The 19,520-nt window shown below is 41.5% G+C and overlaps 1 protein-coding gene across 12 annotated transcripts in view; it reads left to right on the top strand.

The window, feature by feature from the left end:
• Positions 1-908: 908 nt before the first annotated feature.
• tnrc6c1 (trinucleotide repeat containing adaptor 6C1) overlaps positions 909-19,520 on the top strand; it is a 45,568-nt gene continuing 26,956 nt past the window's right edge. For 2 of the 12 annotated variants that reach the window (XM_086289034.1, XM_086289030.1), the window contains exons 1-5: positions 912-1,085; positions 9,459-9,559; positions 10,600-10,623; positions 18,633-18,706; positions 19,117-19,473. In XM_086289034.1, coding sequence (XP_086145160.1) covers positions 9,498-9,559; positions 10,600-10,623; positions 18,633-18,706; positions 19,117-19,473 — 517 coding nt within the window. In that variant the 5' untranslated portion in view covers positions 912-1,085; positions 9,459-9,497. Of the gene's footprint in view, positions 1,086-9,456; positions 9,561-10,599; positions 10,624-18,632; positions 18,707-19,116; positions 19,474-19,520 lie in introns of those variants that run through there. The other 10 variants (XM_086289033.1, XM_086289029.1, XM_086289039.1 and 7 more) reach the window with 8 other exon arrangements.

The following is a 19,520-nucleotide window of genomic DNA, read 5'->3' as shown; positions in this document are numbered from 1 at the left end:
ATTCAAACTTTTGAGAAAATAACTCAAAATTGAGAAAATGGCTTAAAATTCTAAGTTATTGTGTTAAAAGTTTGAGATAGCAACCCCAAATTTCAAGTTATGGATGGCTTTTTTCCCAGTGGGGAAAAGCTTGCATAGGAAAGGAATGCATGACTGCATTTAGTGCACATGTTTATTCGGACAGAGATGTCTACATGCCTCTGTAACAATGTTATCTTAACTCTTCTTATGACCTTCTTATGACCCTTGATGAATACACCCATCTTCTCTGGAAACTTACTAACGAAAAACAAACCTGAAATGCACATAAAAAAACATAATTCATAAAGAGATTTTGCATATTTTCACAAACCTATTACAAGCTTAAATCTTAAAGCTCTCAGATAAATGCTGTGATGCACAGTGTTTCTCTCTTTGGTTGCTTAAACTGGACACATCCATTCCTATATCATTTGTACTGCATGTTCTGTTACGTTTCCCTGCTGAACTGGTTTTAACAGCAGAAAGATTAAAATATATAAATAAATAAAACTCTCACCGCTTCATGGTGCGAATGTATATTATGACTATGACGAGGCTATCTGCGTTGTAAAACAAACTGTGCCCTCTGTTGGCGTTAAAACACAGCGCAGGTGCCAGCGCTGCTGAAACGCTGTTATGTTTCTTATTATCCCCCCCCCCCCCCCCCCCCCCCCCCCCAACAGTTCACGTTTTACACGGAGCTTACTGACTTTTATATGTGCGTACTTTCTTCGTTGAATCTACACCGTATACCGTGAGGAAAAGGGGAGGTAGGAGAGGTGGGGGAGGTGAAGGGAGGCGAGTCCACGCACGGCTGCGAGCTGAAGCGAGCAGCACAGAGAGGGGAGTGATGGAGGAGCTGCAGTTGTCATGGAAACGCCTGGGCGGAGCGATGTGAAGTGGGACCAGTTTGTTTTGTTGTTGAAGATCACATGGCAAGGTGGAGCTCCGCCCCCCTTCCCCGTTACCACCGATTCAACCGTCTCGAGCTCCTGCTCCGGTCAGTTACTACAAAATGGCTGCAGAGGCTCCGCCGCTGCTGAGAACCGACTGAACGCTTCACGGTAGGATTTATCACCGAGTCCGTGAGGTTTACCGCGACGGAGATGTGCCTTGTCGCGTTTTTGTTTCTTGTTGGGGGGGAAATGTGGCGAGTTTCGATAGCAAACATGGCAGCTGGGAATCAAAATATTTTCAGCTCAGCCCACTTTGACATCAGTGCTGTCTTCTTCGTGAGTGCTGCTTAACCCCCCCTTTTTGTATATATCGCATTTGTCGAGTGCACACTGGAGCTTATTTTAACTTCTAGCGCGGTCGCTGAGGTTAGCACGGAGGTTTTCTTCATAGTATGTTCCTAACTTGAGCTAGCTCGTCATTAAAACACCGTGGCTGCACAGCTGCGGTGATTCAAGGGCGCCCTGTGTTGTCGCTTGTCGAGTTGTCGTATGTGTAGCAGCTTGGCAGACATTGGTGGGACGCTTGTTGTTGCGCTGCCGTGCAAGAGAGTTGACACGAGCATTAAAGCCGAAATATCCTCGGTGCTGCACAGAGAGGTGGCTGGATCTAGCTTGCATCACCTGACTGGGTTTAAACGCATTAGCCACCAGGGTTTTACCTATTGTACTCATGCCCTCGTACGGCCGCTCTCTGTTTCATTTACTAGGACTGCTGCTTGCACCTCATGCATCCTCATCCGCTCGGCTTTTTTTTTTTAATAGTTGGTAACTGCTGGTCCTCACTTTCTGCCTACTTTTAGATGCAAAAACTCTCCCCCTTTCAATGCTTTGATTATAACCCCGGCGCTGTGGTTGAAATTGCTCCCAGACTGCTCAATAATTTATACAGTATATGTGTTGGAAATCTCTTCTCAGTTCTTTGTTTCCCATCAGAGACCAGTGTAACCCTTAAGATGCACCAGTTATCTGTACCTGGCTTTTTCCTGCAGCTTGACATCCTGTAGGGACACACACACTCTCCATTAGAAGACAGTGTGTGCGGCTGATGCTGGGGATACCAGTACCCCGATGCATGTAGAGGGCAGATTGATGCAAGCTTTGAGGTCCGCTTGTTTTACTAATGCGTTGGAGTCCTTAATTTGTGTGTGTGTGTTTGGACCTGGCAAAGGGTTAAGAGAAGCGGGCTGGAGGTCTTTTCTGTCCCTGCCAGGTTTGGGGCCCCCGGTCAGCACCCAGTCCTCCTGAAAGAGGCAGTGTGTATTCACAGAGAGGCGCCAAAGGGGGGCTTGATAACAAAAACAGACTACTAAATGCTGTGATTACTATACAGCTTAGGTCACAGCCTCACTTTCAGTTCAGAAGTCTTCACGGGTTATTTTGCTTAGAGCTGGACTGGAGGGATGAGGGGTTGCTTTTGCCAGATTATGTCATTTGGTTTGGCGGCTTGTTTTCTGTGTCAGCGATCAGATGCTCGCTTGGAGTCTTCAGTGGAAATGATGAGCTTGATTTCTTATGAAGGCAGTTAATTGATTTCACACACAAAACTCTACTTTTGTCTTGCAAGATGTTTTTGAGTAATTTTATCTCCCCTTTAAAAAAAACAAACAAAAAGCCCCCCACATATTTGGTTTGCTTGAGTTCAAGAATTTCTTAAGAAATGTATCCCAGAGGAAATTATTATCATATCTTGGTTCTGTTATTTCTATCATTTTCAGTAAGAAACAACCTCTTATTCTATTTCGTTCATTTGTTCTTTTTTTTTTCTTTTTTTTCTTTTGAAGTAGTAGCTGTTTTGTTTTGTTTTCTGGACAAATACTGCATGAAAGTGTTTTCCTAATTGCCCCTTTCAGAAATAAAAATCTGAAACAATGTGAAAAAACTGTGACAGAGCTGCATGATTGCATTTTAATTAAGCATTTGTTGAGGATTTTCTTTGATCTGTTGGGGGGGAAAAAAGAAAAGAAATTGTCAACATGCACCCTAACCCTGTGAACGTGTTCCCTTTACTTTTGGAGCAGCTGACACTGTGTGCTTTTGGAGTTTGTCCATACAAGTTATTTTAGGGCCTCTACATAGCACCAGGAGTGCAGCACAAGTTTCTCTTTTCCCCCGTCATTAGTCCGGGTCAGAAAGCATTAACATGGCTACACTGAGAATAGCTTCAAGTAGTTTACAGAGTGCAATCCTCTTTGCAGAGCACAAAGACGTTGTAAGTGCTTACCCAGCAGATTTTAAACCTTCACACATTCTGAGCGCATTACTGACAAAAAGTTGCTCCTTTTCTTTCTCTCTTTTCTTTCCAATGCGCTTGAGGTTTTTGCATTTGAAAACCTGAGTGCGGTGACTGATCAGCAGGCTTGAAAAGCTGCGTCGCCCGGCGTGCAGGCGAGCAGAGGGCGCTACACGCGCTGCCATAGCTGTGGCTGCTGCTGCTGCGGCTGCTGCTGCGGTTGTTAGCAAGCCTTCTCCCGAGTGCTCGCCGTTCTCTTGTTTGGCTTGCAGCGATGGCATTCCTGGCTCTGTGCCCAGTGACTGCCGTCTAGCACCCCTTCCCCCAACTCTCACACACAACGCACAAGCCTGCCTCATCGTTTGTAGCACCCCCCTCCTCTTTAGTGGTACAGTGAGGGGCAGTGAGGCATTTACACATCCACGGCAGCAGCGTGTGCAGTTTTGACAGTTCATCTATTGAGTTTCCTCTCCATCTCCACTCCACATTTTCAACCAGTTTTACACCTGCTTTTGTTAGACTGCCCTTGGTCTATGTGCAGTGTGTGTTGCCTTTTTTGTGTCTGAGTGTGTGTCTGGTTTTAAGAGGGACACCAAGCTCTAATCCTGTTGTTCTGACAGGAGGGTGTAATTCCACAACAGAGCTGAGCTTATTGAACGGTGTCCTTATCATGAGCAGTGCTTTGCCACTACAGATTCATAGCATATTCGTGTTGCACATTTGTTAAAAGTACATCCCATTAAGACTGCTTTTTTTGTGATTTATTTGATCCAGATCTTCATTGAATCAGTGCCTATTAAGAAAGGTGCTATACACTAACAGAGACTTAAAATCACTTCATTTTCTTCATTCAAATGAACAGTAATGAAGAAATATTTGACAAGTCACACTGAAATAAGTTGGTATACACAGACTAGTTTCACACCTTCAAATCCCTAAAATTAGGATCAGCTGTTTCAGATTAGGTGAGTGATTGCAGTCTCTTTAAGCAGTGACAAGTGCAACCTGAATTGGCTTCTAGGATCTGTTGATCTCATTGCTTAATATTGCTGTTGTTTTTGTTATTGATTTACCAGGTTCAGGGGTCATCATGGGGAATAAGTTTGTGGATACCTGTGATTTTTTTTTTTTTTCTTTCTTTCTTTCTTTCTTTCTTTTTTTTTTAAAGATCTTGAAAGTAAGTGGGGTAAAAAAAAATGTAAAGAAAATCAAGTTTCAAAGATTTGAGGCAGTTCCCAATTTGTTCAGGATCAGCTGCTGCAGCATGGAAATAGATTAGAGAGAGAGAAGTTTTCAAGATGCTCCATATTTCATCCCCGGATCTCCAGATAGCTCTCGTAGTCAAAGTGCATACATCTACACAAAGAATTTATGTACTTGCAGAGATGAGGAGAAAGAGTTGTTTGGTCATAGTAACATTAGCAAAATCAAGAAAGATAAAGGACTTGAGGAGTTACAATAAAGAGGAGTGGTTCAAAATCCCCCTGGAGATATGTGCAAACATGGTGACCAACTACAGGAAACATCTTACCACTTTGTAACCCTTGGAGGATATGTTTTCAAAATTACAGACCATTCATATCTTTGTAAGTGAGCAAACTTACAAATTCAGCAGTGAATTAAATTAGGGCTGCACGATTAATCGTTAGAAAATCGTGATCTCGATTCATACTTATGTGCGATCTCATTTCCAAATGACAACGATTTAAAAAAAAAAAAAAAAAAAAAAAAAAAAGGACGACGGTGATTGTACCGCATTTTGATCCGGGACGTAATCTGCATGAAAACAAGCGCTCACCCTTCCTGCTCAACAAATGACAAGGGCGGAGCCTTATACCACGTGATACAGAAGCTGTGCCGTATGATGCTAAAATTAGCAGGGAAAAAACAACGGAGAACACGTCAGGGATGACGAGAAAGTGACAGGAGAAAATCCGTCCCGGTCAACCACCCAAACATCAATAACGGGAACCTTATACAGCGCTTCCCTATACCCGTCGAACTCCCGCAGGCACAAAGAAATTACGGAGGCTATTACTTATCACCTGACCAAAGATATGGCTCCCATCAACACTGTGCAAAACGAGGGATTTAGGAAAATGATCAACACCCTAGACAAACGCTACACAGTGCCGTCCCGCAACTATTTTTCTATTGTTGCACTACCTGCTCTATACACGCAGCGTCGAGCAACGGTGGAGACGGAATTTCAAGCAGTACAACGTTTTGCAGCAACAACAAAACGTGAGACATTTATTGTTTTTATGTTCAGTCTCAACTGTTGCGAAGTTGATGTGCAGTTAATAAGTGCAATAAATATTTATACTGGAAAAGAAAATCGTGAGAGAATCGTGATCTCAATTCTAAGCCAAAAAATCGTGATTCTCATTTTATGCAAAATCGTGCAGCCCTAAATCAAATACAAATATTATTTAGCGCACATTAAAGTCGCAGGTCACCCTAGACCAGTTACAGGTCGGTCACAGAGCTGACACCCAGAGACAACCATTCATGTTCACATTCACACCTATAGTGAGAATCAACTCTGAATTTTGCATCATAGCTATCTGAAGCATGTACAAACTGATATTCCTCTTTAATAGGGCTGTCAAAATTGAGAGCAAACAAAACAAAACAACTGCTGTATAATGCCCTCTGCTATCTTAGTTTAATTGGTCACATGACTGCACCATATGACTAACACGTATCATCGTTTTAGAAAGTCTCAGTTTTTGCTGTCCAAACTGCGACGCACAAGTCGAAAATGCTGCATTTTCCTTCGGGGAAAACGCCGTCTCAGTGTGGACGGGAGGCCAAAACGGAGAGAAAACTATTAGTGTGGACGTAGCCCAAGATGCTAAGCGACAGCTCTCATTGAGGGAGACATCCTTCATCCTGCTTAGGGACCAAATGTTTCTTACTTACTTTATTTTGACGCTTCGCTCTGCTCCTCATGTGGGTTGGTGGCTGACACCAGCTCACATTAACTGGAGCATCTCCCTTCTCCCATGATCCTACGTGACACAAGTCCCACTGATGCCTTTGAAACAAGCAGCACCTGCTAAATTTAGCTCGGCAGCTGTACTCAGCAGGTTCCGTATCAGCCAGTTAGAGATTACGTGATTACAGTTATGAATTAATAGCCAAGTTTATGGGAGTCTGTGTTTGCATGGTTTGGTCAGGCTCACAATCTGAGCTACAGTTTATAATACGGGGCCTTCTTGTTGCTGCTCTTTGGACACAGCCTGCCTGCATCAGAGTCAGCTAAGGGCATGTGTTGAACTGATTGAGCGATATTATTGAAGTTGTTGGCAATTGAGTTTATAAAAATTGCATGATATTGAGGTTTAGCTCATTAAAGTGTGCCGTTACCTAATCGCAGGATGTTTTTGAAGGCTGCTGTTGACAAGACAAATGTACTGTCTTTTTTTCTCTCTTTAAATATAAAAAATGTTCACAGCAGCTCCTTCTATTTCACTTGTGGCTGTTGTGGTTTAAAAAAAAAATAATGCAGATCTCTGAAGTGAGATGAGACAGCAGTTCTCTTCTCTCTGTTATGAAAGGGAAGAAAGTTTTGTTGTCAAACAATATTTGAAAGAGAGCTCAGAAAACCTGTGTTTCACAATTACATACCTAGGTATAATCTCCGGCACTGTGGTTGTTGTTTTTCTATGTTTTGGTACTTTTTTTTTTTTTTGACATAGAGTTTAAGGGAAAAAAACATTCAGTAAAGGCAATAAGCAAGTCATTTATATAGTTACGAAGTACTCTTGAACCCATGGTTTAAAGACATGCTTTAAAATCCTCACTTAGCTGCTTAATTGGAAACTTATGTGTTACTTGCCCAAGCTCATCTTTCTTTTTTCTGTTTTTTCTTTCTTTTTCTTTTTTTTTTTTTTTTTTTGGAAGTCCTATTGTTGAACTTCTACAACCAGACTAATGTCAGCGCTGTCAGCACTTCAGGGCGCATTCTATCTCCACCTGACTGCTCACCTCGGGCCTTCCGGGAGCGCTTGTTGCCAGGCAGTGGCTCATATCGCTGTCGCCTGCAGCAGCTTAGGCTTGGCAGGGGGAAAAAAAGCTGAAGGTTTTATGTGCAGTTTCACATTTGTGGTTCAAGCAACTTGACTTTCAAATGTATATATGATTTTTTTTTTTCCCAGGCCAATTCATTTTTACTATGTCCTTCTTTTAAAACACTGTTTCTAGCTGTAATTTATTTATTCATTTCTTGGTGTAGGCTGGATATAGATGCTGGATGCTTTTGTAGCTCATAAGAAATGAAGGAATCTCTGTGTGTATGTCTGTGTGTCAGTGTCATCTTTGCTTTTTCATACCAGCCGTTTATCTGATGATCTTGACACTTGCCGGGTGTGTTGCTGGGGACCTAAGGAATCAGGAAGGTTGAAATGAAATCAGTGCACATTTCCATCCTGTTTCACTCATGCTTTGAAAAGGCCACCGAACTAGTGTGAAACAATAGGCCATTGGCAGATGGTTTTCAGCTTGAGTTGTCGACATTTAAATCCTCAAGACCGTAAACTAAAAGTGCAGGGTACAACCCGAGGTTTTGAGATTTTTGTTTCGATGTAGTGCGAACACATTATTTGTGTTAGAATCTGTTGGTCTTGTAGAGTGTGTGTAGACTAAAGAGCGGCAGGCTCAACTTAAGAGCACCAACATGCTAAACCCACAATGCCTTCCTAATAGCTTCCAGAAAAAAACCTAAAGACAACTGAAAAACGTATGCACACATCTTTGCACACTTAAAGAAATATGCTGCTTAAAAGTGGAATGTGAAATAAACTCACAGTCTTACGTCTGTGGATTGTGGACGAGTCACTCACAAGCACCTGCCTCATGTTTACCACCAAAACAAGTGCCATGGACATGGGTCCAGTCTTAATTTCATTGACCAATAATTTCTGTGATAGTTTTTGTCAGCCTTTTTTTTTTTTTTTTTTTTTTTTTTCTTCTTCTTTCTTTCTCTTAACAGAAGCAAGACGATGACTAAATAAAAATGAATGCACAAGTACAAAAACAGTGATGAATAAAAACAAGATGGAAGTGTTCTGGAGAGACTAGATCAAATCAGAGTTACAAATTAACAAATTAAATTGTTTAGAAAGGCGGGATGAGTTTGCTTCTGATTGGATCACTTTCAATCTTTTTGTGCAGTAAGATTAGAAAGGAAATTTGATCTATCCCAATAAACAGGGTGGCAGCCAGCTCCCATGCTCTTTCTCATAAAACTGCGAGAAAGAAGAGAAGAGTGGACATATGGACACATTTTGCTTTTGTTTTATTTCTCTTGATATCAATCTGTAAACGTGCCGAGTAACTCTTACCTATAAAATCACAACAAACTTTTACTCTTAAGTCAAGTGAATGAACTTTAGATTTATTCTGTCATAATCTTATGACATTTAGTCAGCTGAAGCTAAATGACAAGACTTTTGGTTTTTAGGGTTTTTACATTAGGTTGGAGTACTTGGTACCAGGTGGTTGTTTAGTACCTACTCAGCTGGGGTTCTGTGACGTTAACAGACTGCACGCCACCAATTGGCTAGTTAGTGGCGTCACTCAATGAGTCATGAGAGTGGCTTCATGAAAATCAAAACTTCAGTTTTTCAAACCCGAGTATATGAGAAATGTCCCAGAGTCTGAGAAAAAGCCATAAACTGAGAAGCAGGTATACTATAACCTTGACATCCACCATATTTTATTTTATTTTATTTTATTTTTTGTGGTTTTTTGTTTTGTTTTGTTTTTCTATCCAAATGACGTCACATCTTTCAGCCACATTGCTGTAATGACCCCATTCACAATTGTATTAGGAAACAACTGAAACCAGGTTGGGCTGAGTAGGTACTATTAGAACTTTGGCAGTGGATCATTTTGAGTGCTGTGGATTGCAGTTAACCCTGATTGGTTTGGGGTTGTTCTGGAAGATCCTGAACAGATGTTGATTGAATTTGGATTTTGGAGTTGACGATAATCAAAACTATTCACCTCAGCTGACAGTGATTTCAGTGTGTTACTAGTCCACATATCGTCACGTGTTACAAACGCAGCTACTGACACACTGATTTCAGCTTGAAGACTGATAAAATGAACCATTCAGCTGAAAAGAAAATGTCAAGAAATCACTTTCATCTGTGTTCACTCTGCTGAGCCAAAGTACTCCTCTCTTTGACTGGTTCTTGGGGTAAAACCTTGTCCATCTCTCTCCATCTCTCTTTTTATTTAAGCTGTGAAAAGAAGCAAAAATACAAGAAGAGAACCATTTGATGGAAGATAAGAAAAAGAAAAAACAAGACGAGAAGAAAAAGAAAGAGGCTGCTCAAAAAAAGGTAGGCTTGCAGAGTGTTTTTGAAACCCACATGCTTTTATCATGTTGCTGTAATTGTTCCTTCCTGTTCTTTATCATATGATAAGATACTGTAAACTCCAGCTAATTGCAGCAGTTACTGGCAGTCAGCTGGATTTTGGGTGGGGATTGGAGTGATTTTATAATTATTAATGTTTTATTTTTAACCAGTTTCCAGTTAACTTTGTGTTTAATGCAGGGACTCCTCTTTGTCTGTAGTCTCCATTACAAGGGCTCAAGCAACATTTGACCTGTTGTGCTGCTTGTTTTGGTTACACAGAAAATATTTTTTGTTAGTTCTAATTATAATTTTAGGATAAAATGTCTACATTTTATAGACTAAAGCAATCATAAATAATTACAGATTATTCTATGGTGAAAAGAACAAGCTTGTTGGCATTTGTAGTATTTTAGATGCTAGTATGCTATGTAGTACAAGGCCAGGCACAGCTCTACATTATAAGTGTTTTCGGTGTATAGAGCTCCTATGTCAGCACATTTATATATTCATATCCCCTAACCTTAAGTCCTCTTCTAGCAATCTGTTGTGCTTGTGCTTAAGCTTTTTTTTTTTTTTTTTTTTTTTTTTTTTGCTAGTGCTGGAAAAAGTACAAGCTACAGGCTAGTTTTCCCTCATTAACTTAATAAATAATACAGTTTACACTATTCAATTAAATAACACAGCAATAATCAGGTCCTCATCTGTCAGATGGACTTAACTCCACCGTCTTGCAATGAGGCGAGTGCCAGCAGTCAAACCACGGCAAACTAAATCTTGTTTGGAGCTCTTAAATGTGTCGAGCGTTAATCAATTTAGTGTTTAAATACACGAGCACTACCTGTCCCTTAGCATTGCCCTGACTAGTTTGCTTCATTACTGTTGCGTGGATCATGAGCAAAAATGTTAAAAATTATTTCATGCAAAACTGCATACTGTTTTCTGGATCTTACATGGAATGCATTACATGTTTATCTTATCATTTTAAGTTTGATCTGTTGTTAACTTGTTTGTTTGTTTTTTCAGGCCACAGAGCAGATTACCAAAGGTGAGTTGTTGCTGCTTGTTTTTTGTACAATTGATGCACAACATCAAAGAAAGACTCATTTGATTTCTTTACCACAGAATAAAAGGAGCGTCTGTTATGCATGTTTTAATACTGGAGTTGTCAGTGTAGACCTTTGCTGCGAGTCTGTGTGATATCTTGTGATAGCAGGAAGGACACTGACTGTGTGAGGGTGTTACATTGTTGTCAGAAGGGGAACCACACAGTATATGCAGTTCTACCTTTTTGCCACTAGGCGTCAGTTGATTCTCAGCTCATTGCTATGCTGTTGATTATGAAGGATTTGCTTTTAAAGTTGAAAAATATATTGCAACTGAAAACATTACTGGCCACCAGCTCTGCTGTACTACCTGAGCCTACTACCTACAACCTAATAAGAAGCATAAGAATGGTCCATCTCCTCTCAAAGCCTCCACATAGGGGTCCTCAGGCTTACCTCAGAGGGTAGAGGAGAGGAAGAAAATCTGAAGGAGAAAAAAACCCCAACAAATAAACCATCTGAATAAAAATGCCTAGAAATGTAGTTTTGTAGTGAAGACTGCACTTAGCTTGCAGGTTTTAACTCCTGCTTTGTGGCAGCTACAGACCCACTCTCTTCACTGTCTCCCCAAGCCAGTGGTTTTAACAATCAGAGGGAAGCAGGTAGGATGTGGTGGACAGTCAGTTAGCCTGGAAGCAGATCTTCATGTCGGCATGAGCAAGCAGATGGGAGAGGGACTTAATGTGTCATGAGGGATAGGCAGCGGGAAATCTGATTAGAACTGCTCAAAGATGCTGACAGGATGGCCTGAAGGGTAGAAAGAGAATGGTTATTAGTGAGTGTTAGCACATATAACATGCCGTTTCTTTTCATAGTATTTATTTGACACTTCAACTCTTTATCTTAACCCCTATTAAGTACCAGATCTAAAATTCACCATTTATAACAGGCTTTTCTATTATCACACTTGACTTTTTAGCACCTTTTACATATTTTTCTGTTGCACTGTGCTCATGTTGATCATTTCTGAAGAAGATCACACAGATTATAGATTGTCTTTACCTCAATATTACTGTGGCAGTTAACGAGGCACTGCAGTTATTATCTATTAATGACTGGAAAAGATCGTGAAAAGGGGCTGAAACAGTTGTCTTTTTTTCTGAAAGACACCATGAATCTTAATTGACTAATCAACTAAAAGAGGCAGATTGTGTCTGATACTAGTGTAAGGTACAGTGGGAGCTAATTAGGAGAGCAGGGCTAGTGCGGAGGCTGAATAAACAGGCATTCATACACAGGAGATTTCCAGGAAGACCCCAAGCGCCATAGTAACACTACACCACCTCCTGTCTGGTCTAGCACTGAGGCCCGCCCTGGGACCAGAGAAGGAGGAAGGAGAGAAAAAGGTGGGCTGTAAGGAACAGAGATGGAAGAAATTGTTGTGGTTTTTATTTGTGTGAAATGTAGAGAGGTGGCTGGTGCCTCTGGTTGATTTGGGAGAGTGCAGGAAAACAGTGTTTGAGAACACACAAAAATGGGCAGAGCTATGTGAAACTGTGAGAATGCACTCCCGTTTCCTGTTTGCCGGCACAGCTGAGGGGCCCCTTTGTAGGATATTTCTACTGGCTCATTTTTATGACACACACGCTCTCACTCTTACAGTCTCCTAATGTGACCTGCAAACACAAACAGCATATATATGCTCTGTGTCTGTGCAAATCCACCGTTACGCATATGGTTTTATATCACAGCTACTACAGACTCCTTTGCTTCAGCATCCTTGAAAGTGCTGTAATATTTGTTAACTAATACAATAGGTTCAGTTAAAACAATCTAGTGTGATTGCCTGTTTGGACATTTGGGGTTGGAGTATAAGCTGTCAGATGACCAAACACAATAAAATATCTGGGCTGAGACTGCTTGAAAAGCTGGTCTGTCCACTTGTAGGCAAATTCTATGATTTTGAAAAATGAGAACCAAATGTGAGCATTTACGATGCCAGGTATTTTAGCATATCCACACCATTTCAGTATCTAATATCAGTCACAGAAATCACTATTTTTATACTTTCAAGAAGGCATCACATAGATATATAGAGAAAAGAGATATGAGAGAGAGATCTATATTTGTCTGTCTCTATATCTATCGCTCTATTTTACAGTATTTAAAGTCCTACTGTATGATTGATTAATTTTGCATAACCCCAGGAAACCAGCCTAAAACATACACGTGTAACATGTGTAGGATGTATCTACTGGCATGCGGCATTTTTTTTTTTTTTTTTTTTTTTAAACTAAAGATGCTCAAACAGCTTTAATGGTGTGGGGAAGCCATGAAGCATGGCAGCAACGCTGTGATGTGAGTATCACAGAGACCTTTATCACAGTGTGTGCTGGGCCGCACTCATGGTGTCAGCGACGCACCCTAAAAAGAAAAATAATAGATGAGTCTATTAGTAATAAGCATTGTGCACATCCACCATCAACAAGCTACTCTAGAGTTCATTTCTAGGGGTTAATGAGCTATTGTGTGCCTATCCATGCTGTGCATTTTTGTCCCTATCAGAGACTGGGGACAACATGCATGCACATCAAGGCGCACATTTACATAGTGCAATAAAAGATAACATTATTACAAAGTAGTGTCGTGGCAGTAATTTCATAACAGATTAATTTGCCGTTTCACATTCGCTTAATTACGCCCAGCGCTTTGTGCTAGAGAGCCATAAATTGTGGTGCGATCAGGGGGGAAATTTATACCACTGCATGTCTTATCCCGAGCAGCACAGCTTAAATGAATGCTGCACTTTAAGGAACAACACAAGTAACAGCTGTGTTCAGCTGTATTTACACCATAAATTGTGCATATGAGCCTGTTGTCATTGCATATTGTCACTTGAGCCATTATATTTATGACAACTGACAGATGGGCTTGGGTTTTGACATTACGGTACAATTTAATTAGCAACACTCAGATGTGAAAGGGTCTTTGATAAAACACTTGTGTGCTATATAATTCACGCGTGATCTTTTTTGTGTATGTGTGTGTCTTTTCTTGAAATATACCCACACGCTGAGTTTAGCCTGTCAAAAAGTGGATGTGGACTGGTTGGTTAGTGAGCTGCAATCTGAAAGGAAGCTTTATTGGAGAAGGTGCAAAGGTCAAGTCTGTGGCAAACAAAAATGTCTAGAATGTGTTTGACAAATTAAGCATTTTCAGCCCCTGAATGTGGCGAAACAGATACTTGTAACATAAGTGCCAAGTGGCATTTCTTTGTTGCAGTTTCAGTTTGACGCTGTTATGTGAGACTGAACCATTTTTCGGGCTCAGCAGGGGCTGCCCAGGTCAGGAGGACAGGACGTTCCACTGTCTTTCACACTTCGGTTCCTGTAAATCATAACACGCTGGAATCTGGGCTGCCTGCAGCTGCTGGCACAAGAGCTGTTTTGTCTTCTGAGATCCCCCCTACTTCAACCTGTGGAGCTCTTCTGCAGGTGGAGAGTAGGTCTGGAGAGAAACACTTAAGAGCTGGAAGTGAATGTCGATCCTGAGATTATATATTCAGACCCATAGTTACCGTTTGATTAACGCTTTGACCATCACAACCTTGCGTTCTCTGCACTGTGCTGTCAGATATTAAATATTTTTTAAAAATCTTATTATTATTATTATTATTATTTATTTATTTATTTATTTATTTATTTTATTTTTTTAAACAGCATTTTTCTCTGTGTGGAATGTAATGCAGTGACGGGTTTCCCTCTTAACTACAGTGTCGTATTTATTCACTTCTAATTAAACCCTTTAATCTTCTCTCTTGTGAGGCTCGCTGCTCACATTTTAAAGCCCACAGGAAAAATGAGACGGAGAGCCTCAAAGACATGCCGCCGTTCCTCCCTCACGATTCACTCTTTCTGCTACTTTTTTCTAGAAATAGGCAGCATGTGTGTTTTCTTCTATTTCAGTTCCGTTAAAGTGGTGTGCTGTGACAGTTTGGAGGCAAATGATGCAAAGGCATCAAACAGGATTTCACTCTTAGTCACAAGAAGGCCTGGCTGTTAGATTGAACACATGTAACATACTGGACAATAAGCAAACAGCAATCCTGTTTACAGCAGCGAGATTTTCTTTAGCTAGTTTATAAAGCTCCATTCATGGCCTAACTTGTGGGATTAAAGGCTCAGTTATAGAAGGCTTGCATTTCAGTATGTACTCTGTCCAAGAGCGAGACGAACCACTTCAATGAAGGAACAGAGCAGTGAGAATGATTATTAGCATGCTATTATTGTACATATAGGGGAGGAGAATACTGATAGTATTTAATATATACTTGTAAATATTGTACAGGCTGCACAGTACTGTTAATATATTAATTATGTTTTTGAAAATTGGTTTGCGACTCAGAGGAACATCATTTGAAAACATTCATTCATCACGTATTGTTGTTAGGACAGTTTTAAAACTAACTTACCTTGTAATGAGTACTTGCATTCGCTAGTCTTCAGTTCTTCTGCACATTGCTATCCAAGCACCTGCACAGAAGTATCCTTTGTCTGCAAGGTCACAGACCTTTTTTTTTTCCTTCCACTCAGAGAGATTGCCAATGCTTTTCACTCTCTTTCTCCTCCACCTTCTTCCAACTCTTTTAATATATCCCCAGACAATCCTAACCAGGCAGCCCACAACCTCTAGCTCTTAAACAGCCAGGCAAGCATACTATCATTGTTTCTGAGGAAATTAAGACCCCTTTTAAAATAGAAAATGGGATGGCTTCCTCTGCATGAAGCACACACAGCCCCAAGGCCAAGGCTTGATGTGCATCTTTGATGAAGTGGGAATTCTCCTGTGCAGTGGCACAGCTGAGGACTCTGTTATTGCAAACAGGCTGTCAGCAGGAGTCGGTCTCGTCTCTTCTTACTCTATTTCACTGTTTCGCTGCTAAGTACTGCCTGAGATACAAGCACTGTACACCACACCTGCCAGAAACATTTATTAAGCCCTGCCTTGATCAGTCTCTGAATTTTAATTGAGAATAAAAGGATATTTTTACATTAAATCATCAGTTTATCAGGATAACTGAATTTGGAGGACTTGTGTCGCTCATGCAATCTGAAGAAACCAAAGCAGCACCGGCAAATGGTGATCCAGTTGTAAGCGGATTTGGACCCAAGTTGATTTCAGGCAGTGAGTCTCGAGCTAACAGAGGAGTGCACGAGGGGGTGGAGACTTTCTTACACACACTACACTCTTCATCACTTATCCTCGCTCCCTGCCTCCTTCCCTTCCTCCCGAATGTCGATTCTCTCGTTCGCTCGCTCTCCCTCCCTCCCTCCCCTGTCCCCTCCTTGTTTCTTCCCTCTGATTGGCTAAAAGGGCAGCCAGCTCTCCCCCCTCTTCAGCTTCCAGAAGAATCTACGTCACATCATGGAGTCCCAACTGTGTAATGCTCATGTTCATAACTACGATTGCACATTGTGGCATAACCTACAACAGTCTTCAGTTTTTTTTAAGAGGAAATCACCTCTTAAACTCAGCGGGTAGAATTGGGCAGGAATTATCGTGTCCATCTGCCGCCTTTAATACAGTAATAATGACAAGAGGATAATGGTAGATCACTGGGAGTGAAGGAGAAAGGGAGAGGGGAGCACAGGAAGGTGGGGAGGGATAAAGAATGAAGAGGAAATGAAGCAGATGTAGAGAGATCTGATGAGAGGCGAGCTCCAACACTATAGCGTGTGTCGTCTCTCCCCCCCCCCCTCCACCCGCAACATTGCTGAGCTGCAGGGAGAGGGAGATACTCGGACAGATTTGGGTGAAACTGGATCATACTATGACTGACACACACACACACACACACACACACACACACACACACACACACACACACACACACACACATATACAAACAAACGTGCATAGAAAAATGTTGCCATTTGTGACGTGTGAGCGAACATGTCTGAGTATTTACAAGGCTGAGTGTGCTTCCACGACACCATCTCGCCCTCTCCCCTCTGTGTGGGCCTCAGCATTACATAACTCTTTGTTTTTGTGTGTGATGCCGGACTAGCCGCATGTGTGCAAGTTATTCACTGCTGCCTTGCACACACTCATTTTGTCAGCCAATCGCAAGGCCCCGCTCTTTATAATACAGTTAGGCTGCAGCACAAAGATTTTCTTTTTCTTCTGGCTGGTGGTTTTTAAAGACCCCCCTTCCCCCGCAGCAAGAGCTCAAATGCCATTGTGGCTCAGTGCACATTATGTCCAGTCAGCTGGTGTTTGGGGGTCTGCTCTTGTACAGTATGTGTAGCTCTTAAGCACTTTTTTTTCTTTTTTTTTTTTTTCTTTTTTTTTGGCATCCTGTTTGCATTCTAGTTTACCAGCTTATTTTATTATGTAATAAAATGTGCTGAGGAGATTATCCAGTGCGCTTTGTGTCTCATGATCCATCTCATTCTGGAGCAGCTCCGTGACCCCAAGCTGACCAACATGTTTGATTTGGTGGTGGCTTCCGACCGCCTATTTCCAAATTCAGCGACTGTAAATTAGCATCCTGGGGGTGTTTTGGACTTCACGGCTCTGATGTTTGACAAGTGGATCTTGTCGGTTATAGCAGCCGTGTTTTTTATAGCAACAACTCTTATTTCAGTGTATACATTTTAGAGAGGTGTGATTAGGTAGTGATGAACAAACAAGGGATGCATCACCCATTATTAAGCTTTACACCTTCACTTACCCCAAAAGTACTAAAACCTGCATGTGGTAAAAACACAGTTTTGGTCACTGTAGATAATTTCTCCCTTTATAAAATCTATAATGGGAATAAATATTTTAACTAATTTGTGTTTTGTGAACGCTTAAAGATGAGAGCAAATCGCCTCTTTGACAGGCGTGACGATATCTGGAGCTGTAGTTGATTGTAGTCTTAGACCCTTTACCAGTAGTTCAAGTCACTTCTTGACCATGTTTGCAGTGCTGGGGGTTTTTGCAGCATTTTAATCAAATGATTTCACGGGTAACACGACTCTCTATAAGATGCAACCAATCCAGTGAGTTTGCACTCCAGTTTTGTGAAATTCTGGTAATTTGTTAGTCTGTTACTTCTCACTAATTGGCGAGCATCATATATGCGTTGCACCCATCCAGCATATGGATTAAGCTTGCTAGCCTTAACTTGGCCCTTCACTCTTCTGTCTCTTGGAAATGAAGATTGTGACAGCGTAAAACTAAACTGGAGGCTTCACAGTGGTTGCATTTTTTTTTTTTTTTTAAATACATAGTAGATGCTCTCACGAATCCCCAATAAAACGTCTCAAGTACACATTAGCCTGGTAGCTGCATGCAACAGTTGACACCAAGATTGTAGATATGATGATGCATTTTTAAGCTGCAGAGAGGCTAGATATTTTCCTCTGGGGAGTAAGAGAGTGACTATTGGAGTTTAATTTTCTTTTGTAACACACCAGTTTTATAGTGATGATATACCAATGTTTTGTTCCCAACTTCTAATGTCCCTCAATTGGAAAAAAAATAAAAATACGAATGCATGAATAAATGTTATTGGAGGTTTTTTAACTTATGTGCAGTTCTTAGGCTTCGCTGCTCATGTGAAACCCTGCAGGGCTTCGACCATGAGAAATGGCTGGTCAGAGCAGAGAGAGCCTCGCACTCTGTTGCTAAGGGTAACTAAAGCTAGTTGGATAAGAGCACTTTGCTTCAGCAGCCGTGCAAGCAGTTAATAACTAACGGCTTTTGTAGAGCGCTGAGAGGTGATCATTTCAGGGGCCATAACCTGCCACAAACCATGAACAGCTTATGTTGATGGTGCTCAGCGCTCTTTACAGCACCGTCCTGATGGAGACAATAGCCCACAATAATGTAGCAGGCAGGTCTAAGTCCATTTTCTGGTACTTGACCTCTTCAACACATATAATCTGTGAACCGGCACCATGACAGGCTGTGAGGGAGTTGGGTGTCTTGGCCATCTCTAAAGTCATCATTTTTTCTTTTATAGTGCCACCCCGAGGTTATTACAGTCCTGTGGTTCTCCAAAGAACAACCATCTGTTTGGACTGACCACTGCCTTGAGTAAATCTTGTGCATTTATAGATTTCTGCTCCTTTAGCCTTTCTGAATTTAACTTCATAGAAATCTTCCAAAAGTATCCAGGGCTTTGAAAAGAGTCAGTGAAGGAAATGCTTAACCACAGTAGCTTTACAGAAAACATTTAAAATGAATTACTGACAGTAATTTATAGAGGAAGAGGGCAGTATTCAGCAGTTCCTTTTAGTTTTCTTTAAATGTGTTATGTGTCAGATATAAGTCATATAAACGGTCTCTAGCGAGTGATTTTATTTATTTATTTGGAATATGGACCAGTCCATTTGCAACTAATATAGTATTTTAGTACTAGTGTGTGCTCAACAGCTCTGCTTTACCCTTCCTCATCCCTGCATTTCTGTTTTCTTGTTGTTACTTATCCCCACCCATTTCATCAGTGCCAGACTCTACCAAGCTCAACCCCAGCCCTCCTCTTCCCCCCGTCAACCCCAGTGCCATCCCATCTGTACCCCCAAGCAGTGGAAATGGCAAGCGCATCCCCTCCGGAGGTCAGCCGCAGACAGCACAGCAGTCCCAGACTCCGCTCCAGCAGCGCTACCCGCCCAGAGAGGTGCCCCCACGCTTTCGTCAGCAGGAGCACAAGCAGCTGTTAAAGCGGGGCCAGCCTCTTCCCTTGGGGACGCTGCCTCTCATCACCACGGGACGTCCCACCACTAGTGAACCTGCAGCAGCAACAGTAGCCATACACGCCTCTCTTTCCTGCTCCTCTTCCACTGCAGCCAGCTTGCCCACAGGTCTGTTGGTTTGAATAAGTACATTTAATGTTTTCTAAAAAAAATCT

The sequence above is a fragment of the Aulonocara sp. 'chitande type north' Nkhata Bay genome, linkage group LG4, assembly GCF_057382095.1.
Source record: "Aulonocara sp. 'chitande type north' Nkhata Bay isolate Kocher_YH1m ecotype deep benthic linkage group LG4, A_spYH_male_GT1.1, whole genome shotgun sequence".
Lineage (NCBI taxonomy): Eukaryota > Metazoa > Chordata > Actinopteri > Cichliformes > Cichlidae > Aulonocara > Aulonocara sp. 'chitande type north' Nkhata Bay.
The sequence above is the reverse complement of the archived record's forward strand: the minus strand, read 5'-3'. Positions and strand labels throughout refer to the sequence as shown.